This window comes from Gallus gallus, chromosome 8 (assembly GCF_016699485.2).
Source record: "Gallus gallus isolate bGalGal1 chromosome 8, bGalGal1.mat.broiler.GRCg7b, whole genome shotgun sequence".
Taxonomy (NCBI): Eukaryota; Metazoa; Chordata; class Aves; order Galliformes; family Phasianidae; genus Gallus; species Gallus gallus.
In genome coordinates, this window is record NC_052539.1 from 21,305,527 (window position 1) to 21,317,482 (window position 11,956).

An 11,956-nucleotide genomic window follows, 5' to 3' on the forward strand; every position below is an offset into this window, starting at 1 on the left:
GCTCTTCAGCCTTATATTATACACCAAATGTTGCTTCACTATGGTTTTCAGACTCCTCTGGTCCAACATGAACTCTCTCGCCTTTCTTTTAGTTTTCTCATGGAACCAAGGAGTGGCCTGGGTTGGAAGGGACCTCAAAGATCATCCAGTTCCAACTCCCTGCTATGGGTAAGGTTGCCAGGCACTAGATCAAGCACTAGACCAGGTTTTATCTCACTTTAATGAAGGAGAAAGTTTGGACAGAGAACAGACTTTACCAACTGCTTTCAAGCAGCATTTATTGCCACATTACTGAAATGGCACTGGGAGTCTGCAGATTGCCATCTATGTTGCACATTGGGTAGAAGGTGACTGGAGTAATGAGCAGGGTATTAAAGGTCAACATAAGGAAGGCAGATCCTGAGAAATCAGGCATTTCTCCTCATGCCACGGGAAAGGTTCTCCACCTCCTTCATGAACCGAAGGCACAGCTCCTCCTGCCATGGCAAAGCCACACACTGCACAGCCACAGGCAGCCCCACAGCTCCTTCCACAGCCTGCAGAAATTAAGCGTGGTGTTGAGTCAGAGCACACCGTGTGTAATGCCATCTTTTGAGAGTACAGAAAGTCAAAGGAAGACATACAAGGAGGCAGATGCCATCAGGAGATGGAGAAAAGACAACATGCCAGTGGTGCCACTGTGCCACGCGTGGCCTTCTGCTAAGACTTTCTCTGCTCACCTCTTTCAGTCTCTTATCCCAAGGGTCCTCGTAGTGCCCTCGGTAATGCTTCAGTTCTTCTTCATCAGCTCTTGTGACAGTGCTGACCGGCACCACTCCAGCAGGGAAGTTTAAGACATTGTATAAGTTGGTATAGGAGGTCGCAGCTGGAAAAGATCACACAGAGCACGCAAATGGGCAAAATTTAAGTGTGCCAGGCCAGCAAAGACCTTCAGACGATAATTCAGTTTGAAGGAATTTTGGACTGGAGTTGCTGGACCTAAAGAGACCATGGGACTGTTGGTGGGGAAGTTTGAGGGCTGCATGGTGGATATTAGCTCTGCTCTGAGAGAGATAGATATGAGTATTTTGATCTGATGCAGACAAAGTCTGAACTTGTCTATCACACCTCAGGGTAAAACCCTGGTATCCAGGTCTTTAACACCATCTAGGGCATTTTAGGTTGCAGAGGGCTGCTGTTAGAGGAATGGAGGGCTCTGGATGTTTCCTGGAAGCTATCAAATTGCCTCCTTCTGCAAGTGAAAGGCAACTTTTCATGTCTGCTCCTTGCAAAGTCTCGGGCCATATTCAAAAGAGCTTGTCTTGAGCTAAGGACTGCCACCACTCTATCAGCTATCCTCACATGCACTTTCGGAAGGTCAGATGACACAGGGGAAGCTCACCCACTAACTACTGGGACTGATGTGTCACGAAATGCTCCCCATAGTAATCTAAACATCTGCAGCTCAGACAAAGTGGGAGCATGAGGAGACACACTGAGTGGAGACATTCCCTGTGCAAACTTCCTCAGAGAGAAGAGCAAACACTGCACACAGTCTGAGGAATGTACAAGAGACCAAAACATCTCGCTGCTGCTCTGCCCACAGACAATACCATGGATGCATCCAGAGATGTCTCAATGGAGATTACCAAATAGCTTCCCAGCGTAGCCATGATTAAAGGCTGGACCAAGTACAGGACAAAGAATCACATCCAGTTTTTGCTTCCTCCATTTAGCAATGAATTCAGTGCGGTAAACCTAGAGGGAAAGACAGAGCTGATGACAACCAATGCCTGTTGGACAGCAGTGGCAGATCCACGTCTACAGCATGGAAAAAGGAGGAAAAAAGCATGCTTAGATAAAAGTGAAAAATGAAATAAAATCTGAGCTGTGCTTTGAAAGAGACAGTGGGCTTTGTTTTTCCACTCCCAGGTCTATCCTGCCCAGACATAGGCATTGGTGCCAGGTGGGCATTTCAGAGTTGACAGCATTGCATGTTAACCCAGTCCTTACGCACAGTTTTGTCTTTGCATTTGATTGAGTGGAGATCAGTAGCAATTCACAGGAAAGCCCATTTCCTAAAAGCTTTGTTATTTTGGTTTGAAGAATCTGGAGTGTACTGAACATCAGGCAGTGAATGCATCCATCCTCAAAATGCTGCTCCACTTTCTCTTAGTAAATCAACATGGATGGACCATACGGCTACTTGAGCAGCCTCAGTGGTACTGAGGGACATGGGCATGGTGGGGATGGGTTGGGAATGGACTGGGTGAGCTTAGGGGTCTTTTCCAAACTCAATGATTCTACTTTTTAAGTCTGTTCTCAAATTCCATAGGCAGACTGAGATCCTTCTGCTGAAAGTTTGACAAAGGAGAGGCTTTCCAGGAAATGCAGTACAAGTAGTCTCATGTTTTCCTGAGAGGAAAGCTGATAGCTAGCCAAAAAATTTGGATCGACTCTTGTTTGTAATAAATGAAAACCGTGAATAATGCTTTGCTGAAGAAAAAATAAAATCCAAAATATCTTTGAGGTTACCAAATCTTTTTAGAGGATTTTCTTTTTTCTTTTTTTCTTTTTTTTTTTTTTTTTCTTTTTTTCCTTTTTTTTTGGCAGGGAGTAGGGTGGGAGTGGGGGAAGGAGGATCTGTTTTCAGTCAGTCAGACCTGCTGCAGTGAGCATGCACTTCCATCTCATGACTGACATTGATGGAAGCTGCATGGTGGAGGCTGGGGGCACGTCTGTTCTCAGGGATGGTTGTAAGGGTGTCCCAGAGAACACAGATCCTTGTGAGGAGACACTAAAATAGCTCAACTCCTTCAGCCTTGCAAAACACCAGCTAAAAGGGGATACAACTGCTGTCTGTAAATAGATTGGGGACGAGTGGAAAATAACGGAGAGGAGAGGTGTTATTTAAACTCAGGGATGGAATAAAATGAGAACAAACTGCAAGTGAACAAACAACAAAGGAAATATGAAAGCTTCCAATCATCAGATCAGAGAGGAGAGATAGCCAGTATAAATAAGTGCAAATGCAAAACCCAGCTTATCTTGAAAAGGAACCTGATTGGTTTGTGAGCAGCGATGGGCTCAGCTGTCCATGACAATGCTTCCTGTCCCACATTGCCGAACCAAAATGAGTTCATACAAAATACATCTGAGCCAAGGAGTTTGCAACCGCAGATTGTTACTCTGTCCTAATTTGGGCTGGGTAGAGTAAGTAAGTAGAGACCTCCTCATTAACACTGATTGCCTTGAGCTCTCATCACTTTTTGCAAAGGTTGGCTTTCAAAAGCCCAGCTGACCCAATACCAGGTCCATCACAGGGATGAAACCAATGATAGGAATCCCTCACTGTATTTAGTAAGGAAGATAAATCATCCTACCGCCACAGCTGCATGCTGATCCCAGAGGTTTTTGGCAGACCTGGAATGGTGAAAAGATTAATCAGAATTGGCACTGTGGCAACAGAAAATAATAATAACAATAACAGTGCAAACAGCCCATTGTTATGGAAACTGCATGACCACTCTGAGAACAAGTCATAGCATCACCTAGATGGTTACACAGAGTTCACGTGTACTTGTACGTACATCAGAAGAGCCTACTGCCATGATTTCATTTATTCTGGCACCTAGACAAAAACCACGTCAGTCTTTTAAATTCATTTGCTCTCAGTTTGCTTGTTTTTGCCTCTCAGAAGGGTCTGTACTTCACATCATACTGCATCCATATGCAGGTATCTCTGTACTGCCTTGGCACGTTGCCTTCTGTGTACCAGAATCCACCTGAAAATGAGGAAAGCTGCCTTTATCTGTGTGAACTTAGATATCCTAGCCCTGCCGCAATGAGAAACTTTGGGCCCTTAATCTCTGGTGCCTAGCCCTAGATCACATCATGCTGAGTCATGGTGGCCTTGCACAGCAAGCTGGCATCTAGTTGCATGAACCCAGAGGACACATCCATGTGAATACCCCCTCCTCTACTTCAGTGCCACTTACCCCACTCCACAGAGAGCACTGAGATCCCGAGCAATTCGTGGGTACTTTGGGAGGGAAGAGGAAAAACTTGGGTTTAGTCAACAATAATGCAGATGAAATAGATGGGACTTTATTTTGTGCATGCTTCTTGTTCTTCAGAGCCACCTCTGCTAGGACAGGTGCAGTTTACAATGAGATGGTTTTAATCCAACAACAATTTACACGTTCATAGAATTACAGAACCATTAAGGTTGGAAAAGACCACTAACATCACTTAGTCCAACTGTCAATCCATCACCACCATGCTCACTAAGCCATGTCACCCAGTGCAACGCTTACCCTTCTCTTGGAAGCCACTTCAAAGCCATCACCTCTCATCCTATCTCTGTTACCTGAAAGAAGAGGCTGATCGCCTCACTACAACCTGCTTTTAGGGCACTGTAGAGAGCAATAACGTCTCCCCTGAGCCTCCTCTTCTTTAGACTGAACAATCCCAGTACCCTCAGCCACATCCATCAGACTTTTATTCCAGACCCTTCAGACCCTTTGTTGCCCTTCTTTAATTCAATTACAATAACCTCTAGGAATAAGGCTCTGGACAACACTGCTAGCCCTGGAGAACATCGCTTGGATGTGGAGATGCCATTTAGATCCTTGCAGAGAGACTAAGTTTACTTTTAAGGGTATGGTACTTTGAAAACCTTCAGACTCTTGACACAAGGCAGCAAAGCACTGAGTGGAGCAGCCCATCATGTGGAAAGTTCCCCAACTTGTTGACTTCCTGTAACACAGATGAGATGTCTCCATACTTACAATAGGCTTCAAAATGATAGCCAGGATCCTCTTCACCAAAGCAGGAAGCTTGTAAGTATTGAACTGGGACTTCAAATTGGGATCCACGATGTCTCCTTTGCTAGAAGGACAGAGAGCAAAGGGGTACTCAGGACAAGGAACTTGTGCCAGAGGGCACAACCATGTTTGGAAGTGGCCAACCATACCCCAAAGTCAAGTCCAGAGCTGGTTTCAGCTTCACTGCCCCAAGCTGAGTCTGTTTTGCCCATGGTGGCAATCAGCAAGCAGTCTGTCTTTATCTTGACCCGTGAGCCTTCTCATCCTATTTTCCCTCTGATAAGGGAGGGCAGTGAGCAATTGGCTAGGTGGGCGTTGGGCTGCTCACCAGGGCTGACCCTCTGCACCTCTGAGGGAAGTTACATAGCCTGTGGTGTTCCCCATGTGCCATAGACTAATCACATGCATAAAAGCATTTGCCACAGCACTGCTGACACAGGGCATGCTGTTACCCTACAGGGTTACCCATGCATGTGACCTACTGCTGTGAGCTAGCTGCTGTCCATGATGAATTCACCCTTCCAGAAATCACTCCTCTGCTGCCCTCTCTTTAGAATCATAGGATCATTAAGGTTGGAAAAGACCTCTAAGATCATCCAGTCCCACAGTCCACCTACCACCATGTTCATAAAAGCATTCATCCACAGGAATGAAAGCACTTTGGATGCACCCACTGGCCACACAGTGCCAAGTCTCAGGGTTTGCACTGAAAGCAATGAGTTTTACTCACAAAGAGTCCACCAGGTGAGCAGCACCATCTGAGAAAATCCCTCTGGTAAACAGCTCATCTACCATGTAGTCGATCTTAGGTGGTGCAAAGGGAACAATCTGTGGGAAAACCATTCTTGTTCAGGAGGCAAGAAAGACAAATGATTGACAAAGCCCTGTGTAGACCTCCCTCCATATTCAAAGAGACTTGGGCTGGTGCCATCTGCCCTCTGTCCTTTCCAGTTTCCAAGGCACTAGCACACAATGACATGACTTTGCATAGGCTTTTCTTCTCTGATCCTTAGAGAAGTATATTTAGAGGCCAAGTATTCAAGATACCAAATATTCTTAATTTATACTTATCATTGGAGCAGCACTCATATAGAAAATACTACTGGTAGAACCACATTGTAATTTAGGCTAGAAGTGATCCCTGGGAGCTCAACTGCTCCAAACCTGTACTCCACCCAAAAGTCTGTAAACTGGATTCAGCAGATGCAGGATCATGGAAGCTGCTGCAAGTTTGATGTTTACGGAGATGCAAAACATGATGGAAAAAACACTCCCCCATGCCATGCATTATAAAAGAGAGATGTGAAATGACTTGTCCAGGCTCCGTAAGGAGCAGGATGACAACTCCTAGTAACCACAGGCATGAAAACTCACTGTATGCCCTGCTTCCTGGAGGAGCTTTCTGGTCTGCTGGACGGCCCGTTTCATGCTGGGTGAGGGCTGGAAGTAGCCATCTTCTTCGTAATATCCAATCCGAAGCGGCTTTGAACTGGTGTAAACCTGTGAGAAGAGCCACTGCATGGACACATGTACCAGATCAGACCATTCCTAGGATTTAGGAAGGCAGTCTCCTAGGCTGGAGGAATGGCAGGGCATTTGGGCTGGTGGAAAGAGCCATATATCAGGAGTAGTTGTCTGTATATCGGGGACAGTCAAAAGATCCCAAGACCTGAGCCAGAAAGCAGTAAATGGGTAGAACCAGAGAGATAATGGCAAAGTGCAAAGATTTCTTAGGTTAATGGCTTTTAAATTAGGCTCTTTTTAAAGATGCGAGGGGTGAATTTTGCTAGTCAGGAAAAAGGAACTCCTTTAGGAAGCCAACAAGTCTGTCCTGTGCATTGTTGGGAAGGGAATGGTAGGGATCAGCATCCAGCAGGTCTTGTCTGCCAACCCTGCTCTGTGGCTTCTTCTTGTGGTTGCTCATGCAGGGGTCCATCTGATCAGCAGCACTGCTTCCCCTTCACTGTCTTCAGATATGAAACCAGATGAGAGTTTCTCAAGATCTCTCTTCACTGGTAGACAAATGGAGGTGTGGGACTGCCTCTGAGCCTCACCTCCTCATCAAAGGGGATGGGGGGCACGGTGGGATCCAGCCGGAACATCTCCTCGCAGAGCAGTGCCTTCATGCAGAGGGCCAGGCTGTCCACATCCCTCGCTATCGGCCCCAGCATCCCTATCACTGCAAGCACAAAGATCCCATTATTTCAGGCAGGTGGGCCTGGTGCTCCCTTATAGTAGCTGGTAGTGGCCCAGAGGAGAGGAGTTTTATTAAGGCCAGGGAAGAGGAATGGGGAATGAATGTGCAAGTGAGAAGGAAGCCCGCCAGGGACAGTCCCTGAGTCTCAGAGCAGAGGCAAGATGTCATCTAATGAGGTGGGCCTTCTGCAGGCACAAGTCCCTCTCAAAGAGGAACAAGGACTGCAGCCATGCTGCCAACAGCAGAGAAGGCTTGGCAGTAGTTATATATTATCTGGATGAACTTACCTGAGTTCATTCCTGTGATAGGAGAAATCACACCCAATTTGCTAGAAACAGAATGGGAGAAGCAGATTAGATATCTAAGGTATTAGGCTGTAAGGTATGTCATCATGCTGGGTTGCAGATTTCCCATTTGCCCCAGTGACCATCTAGGAGGACCAAAGGCCCTGCAGAGACTTGACCCTTTCTAGATTGGGAAGACTGCCAGGAGCACTAAGTTTCTAAGTGCTAGAGATGCTTTTTATCACTTCCTTTCCCTGGTGCACATACAATTCCTCATCTGGGAATAACCCATCTCTGATAAATAGAAATTTATTGTGTAGTTTGGTGCACTGCGGGGAAAACATTTCAGCCTCTACATTAGATGGAAGGGGACAGCTGTTGGGGCATACCTGATCCTGAAGCCTGTGGGTTTGAGCCCACACAGCCCACAGAAGCTGGATGGCAGGCGGATGCTGCCAGCTACATCTGAGCCAATGCCCAGGAGGGAGCCTCCCCCTGCAATCAGAGCTCCTTCCCCTCCTGAGGAGCCTCCGGGGGTCTTCTGGTGGTTGAGGGGGTTCAGCGTCTGGCCAAAAATGAGATTGCTGCAGTCATAGCTGTGGAGAAGAACAGCAGGTGAGTGAGGTACTTCTGCCTCCATAAATCATAAAGACAAGGTACAGAGCATCTGTGCAGGGATTAATGAGGAATTAATGCCAGGGGTAGAATCACTGTGAAGTAGATATGTTGGTTAGTTTAGGAAGAAAGAGGCACCAGAAAGCAATACTTTCTCTGTAGCATTCTACAGAAAGACCAAGGAATGGTAGGTTGAAATGGGGAGGCAATGAATTCAGCGTGCATGATTTGTTTGGATGAGGGTGAGAGCTTGTGCACATGGGCCCGCTTTCTCTCAGCTCACAAGACTTGCATGACATAGTGTTTTCATGAAGGAGAACACAAGATTACTTTATCATTGTCTGTGGGATGTTGGTTTTCACAAAGGGGATTGCCCCCTGGCTCTTCAGAACCTGGACGATGACACTGTCTTCTTCCTTCACTTGGCCCAGAAACTTCACCAGCCCAGCAGAGGAGACATGGCCCTTGGGGATGGGAAGCAAAGCTCTCTAGGTACCAGTAAAGATGCTGTTCAGAGCTGTAACAACTACAGAAATAACATATGTGGTCCAAAGCATCCTTGTTTGAGGGCACCCTTGGCTAGCTGTGATAAGGTAGAAAGGATAAAGCTGGATCCCATATACTGGGGTAGAGACATCCTGGACATCGTTGCCCGTTTCCAGCCCCAGGCCAAGAGGAGGGGGTATTAGGGATGTACCTTGCAGTCAATGTGGTCCTTGATGCTGACAGGAATGCCATAGAGCAGCCCTTTCTCCTTCTGCTGCTTCACTTTCTGGAGCTGATCCTCACAGCCATGGATGAAGTCTATTACACAGTTCACCTCCCGATTCACCTCCAGAGCCTTTCCAGGGAGGTTGGATGAAGAGCAGCAAGACAAATGAATTGATGTAAGGAAGGAAACAGCACTTTGGGTTTTCAAGCTGAGAATTCAGTCTCCTCAAACCTCCAGCATTCTTCAGTACTCATTATTCAGACTTTACCTATGAATTTTATGTACTTATTTTGGGGATAATTTTCTGCCCTGGATCTCTGGATTCAGCCATAAGCCACCCTTCATCAGCACTGACAAATTGTGATCCCATGCATTGCCATTCTCCCACAAAATAGGCTGGTTGCAAGCCTCACCAGAGGAGCCCTGCAGCATCTCTCCATGTTGGAGACGTGACTCACTTTGCCCATGTAGGAGTAGAGAACGCTCTCTGGGGACAGGGACCCCTCCTTCAGCTTCTCCGCCAGCTCCACCATGGTCAGTGAGAGGATGTGTGCAGTCTGGGTGCCTGGGTTCTGCAAAGGGGAAGAAATTTGGCGAAGAAGGAGGAAGACGACAGGAAAGGCTGGTGTTGAGGTTGTGAATTGAATTGCCTGGCAATGACCCTGAATAGATGTCACAGTTCAGCCTAGTTTCCGTGACGAGGATCTGTTATATGGCACTTGAACCAGCTAAAGTTTTACAAAAATGTATCATTAACTGCTCGCAGCCTCCCACTGCTCCTTTCCAAGAACAGAATAACCACTGGTGGTCATTTTGGGTTTAAGACCAACCCTGAACCCAAGGACTGAACCTTCGGAACCCTATGTACTTCTTGATCTAGGGGTAGACAGGAAGAAATGGCTCTTGTCACTGATGTGCAGATGTTAGAGGGACCTGTACATTGAGGACAACGTAATGGATATTGGAAGTTATTGCCCCAGGCTGCCCAGGGAGGTGGTGGAGCCACCACCCCTGGAGATTTTCAAGAGAAGGGTAGATGTTCACTGAGTGACAAGGTCTAGAGTGGTCCCAGATGTGGGTTGATGGTTGGACAAGATGTTCATATTGATCTTTCCAATCTTAATGATTCTATGGTTATGTGAGACGTTGGGATGGCAGAGGTGAGGAGGATAGGAGCAGAAAGCCTTGGCAGGATGAACAGACGAGTGGTTCAGACTCCAATCCATCACTCACACTCAGGATTCCCACAGCGTGATCTGTATTACAAAATATCTCCTTTAGGCTGCCTTTTCAGCTTGAGCTTTTTGGTAACAATAGAGGTGATGACCCTTAAAAAATGTTGGTGATGATCCAAAGTATTCATATCCCTGCCTTTGCCCTAACAATCTATCAGGAATTCCCTGTTTCTTCAGTTACCCAAAATACAATCCCACCCTTCGGCACACGCTTTCCCCCAAATTACCTCTTGTTTAAACCTGCGAGCTGCCTTCTCCATTCGCTCCAGAGCCAGATCCCGTGCTCTTCTTGCTTCTTCCATCTTCTGCTGGATCCGCCTATGACCCAGCCGTTTCAGCAGCACAACGGCTGCAGCTGAACCACAAAACAAGGCTGAAAGAACGCGAGGGTCAGCCCACAAGGGATCGAGGACCTGCCACAGTCGCTCCAGGGTCATGATTTTTCTCCTGGTCTGGTGAAGTTACAGACACTCAGGTCTCCCACCCTCTCCTAAGGTGAGTTGATGTATGCAGACTATGCAGTTGCCTTCTGGGCAAGATCAACTCTGAGGCAAAGTTGCGTTAACAAAGCCCAGGAATGGACTTTTTAGACTGTGGACTTTGGAAGGGTCTGCCTGCCCAAGGAACACCGTGGATTGGGCTGCAAGCTGCGTGCTCTGACCACACAGAGTCTGAAGGGGATTTCCCCCAAGGTTGTGGTTCTCCAAGCCACTGCTTGCTGCTAGAAATAGCTGATTAACAGAACCGAGTATCTGAAAAACCCAGGCCTGGGTTATCCCCACATCTAATAATTAATTAGCAGTTAAGCCCATTAACTAGAAGCACCCAACTGTCATCTCTGTTCCCCTAGCAACAGCATGCACAGCCTTCAGCGCTGGATGGGACAGCCTTGTTTGCCCTGGGGAACTTGCATTTACTGGAGGGGAGGGAGCTTAGGAGAACAAAAGGCTCGCAGTGAAGATCAAGCACAAGCAGGAAATGATTCTGGAAAGGCAGACTGGAAGGACCTATCTGACGCTGCCTCCAAGGAGTACGGCTGTTCTGTCATTCTCAATCCAAGCCTCTTTAAAAAGTGTTTTGGCAATCCATATTAGGGAAATCTCCTCTGATGGGTTCAGCATCCCATCTACTCCCAGTAGGGTAGTAGAGCTGGTAAGGGGACTGGGTCCTGGGAAGTCATCACTCTCTGATGGAGAGGTCTTCCTTGGGGGCTAAAAGCCAGTGCTCATGCTGCTGTCGTGTTACCTTGCTTGTTACACATACATCCCACGGGATTATTACTGCGGCAGCAGGAAGGAAACTACAAGGAAGAAGCAAGAGTTCACTGAGAAACTGATTGCTCACTGGAAAGGAGGAGGTCCTTCTTGTCCATCCATGATGGAGAGCAAAACCCAGCCAACTCCGTGTGGACATCACCAGCCTCTCCTCACTGACTGTGGGGAGGTGATCCTCATTCACACATCCCAGCTTCACGTTTCGGGGCCAACATTCATACTGCCTGCTCTCTGGCTGCTCTGGGCTGGGAGCTGGATAGTTTTGGCCACCTGAGGTCCCCAAAACCACACAGTAACCCCAGCACTGTTCCTTGGCAGTGGGCACGGCTTGTTGGAGGCCTTTGCTCGGGGCTTCCGGAAGAATCCTTACTGGTTCAGGTCCACTGGCAACTCCACCCATAGGCCGCCTGCACCCCGCCCACCTCCTTGCTAATGAGAGGCTGGTTAACGAGACTGGTTAAACTAACAAGGCAACACAGCTCCTGGCTGGGCAGTGGGCTGTACCCTGCCAGCTCAGGCCAACATGTGGCGTTCCTCCTCCTGGGACCATCTCCTCCCAGCTTGAACTTTAAAGTGCAAACAGAAAACCTCAGACCAGCATTTTCCACGTTGGCAGTGGTTGCCTACAAGTGGTGAAAAACAGTCCAAGCTTCTCTGGAGCTGCTTGTTACATAGCATTCAGTCCTGGGATGCCTGGAGTTCCCCTCCCTTCCTCTTCCCCTCCTTACTTAAAGCCTGCTGACAAAGAATCAGAGCTCTGTGGCTGCTATCCGACAGGCTGGGCCAAACCCTCTGCCAGCTCCTGAAGAAAACCTATCATCTCTCTGACTCTGG

At 47.5% G+C, this 11,956-nt stretch overlaps 1 protein-coding gene across 1 annotated transcript; it reads right to left on the reverse strand.

Annotated features, from left to right (window-relative positions):
• Positions 1-248: 248 nt before the first annotated feature.
• Positions 249-10,395, reverse strand: VDHAP (fatty acid amide hydrolase). Its single transcript, NM_204976.3, has 15 exons — positions 10,076-10,395; positions 9,072-9,185; positions 8,599-8,742; positions 8,232-8,365; positions 7,676-7,882; positions 7,290-7,330; positions 6,860-6,984; positions 6,180-6,305; positions 5,536-5,633; positions 4,770-4,869; positions 3,978-4,021; positions 3,363-3,402; positions 1,629-1,737; positions 720-865; positions 249-536 (listed from the first exon to the last, which is right to left on the reverse strand). The coding sequence occupies exons 1-15, from the start codon at positions 10,283-10,285 to the stop codon at positions 408-410; spliced, it is 1,767 nt and encodes a 588-aa protein (NP_990307.3). The 5' UTR covers positions 10,286-10,395; the 3' UTR covers positions 249-407.
• Between the last annotated feature and the right edge of the window lie 1,561 nt (positions 10,396-11,956).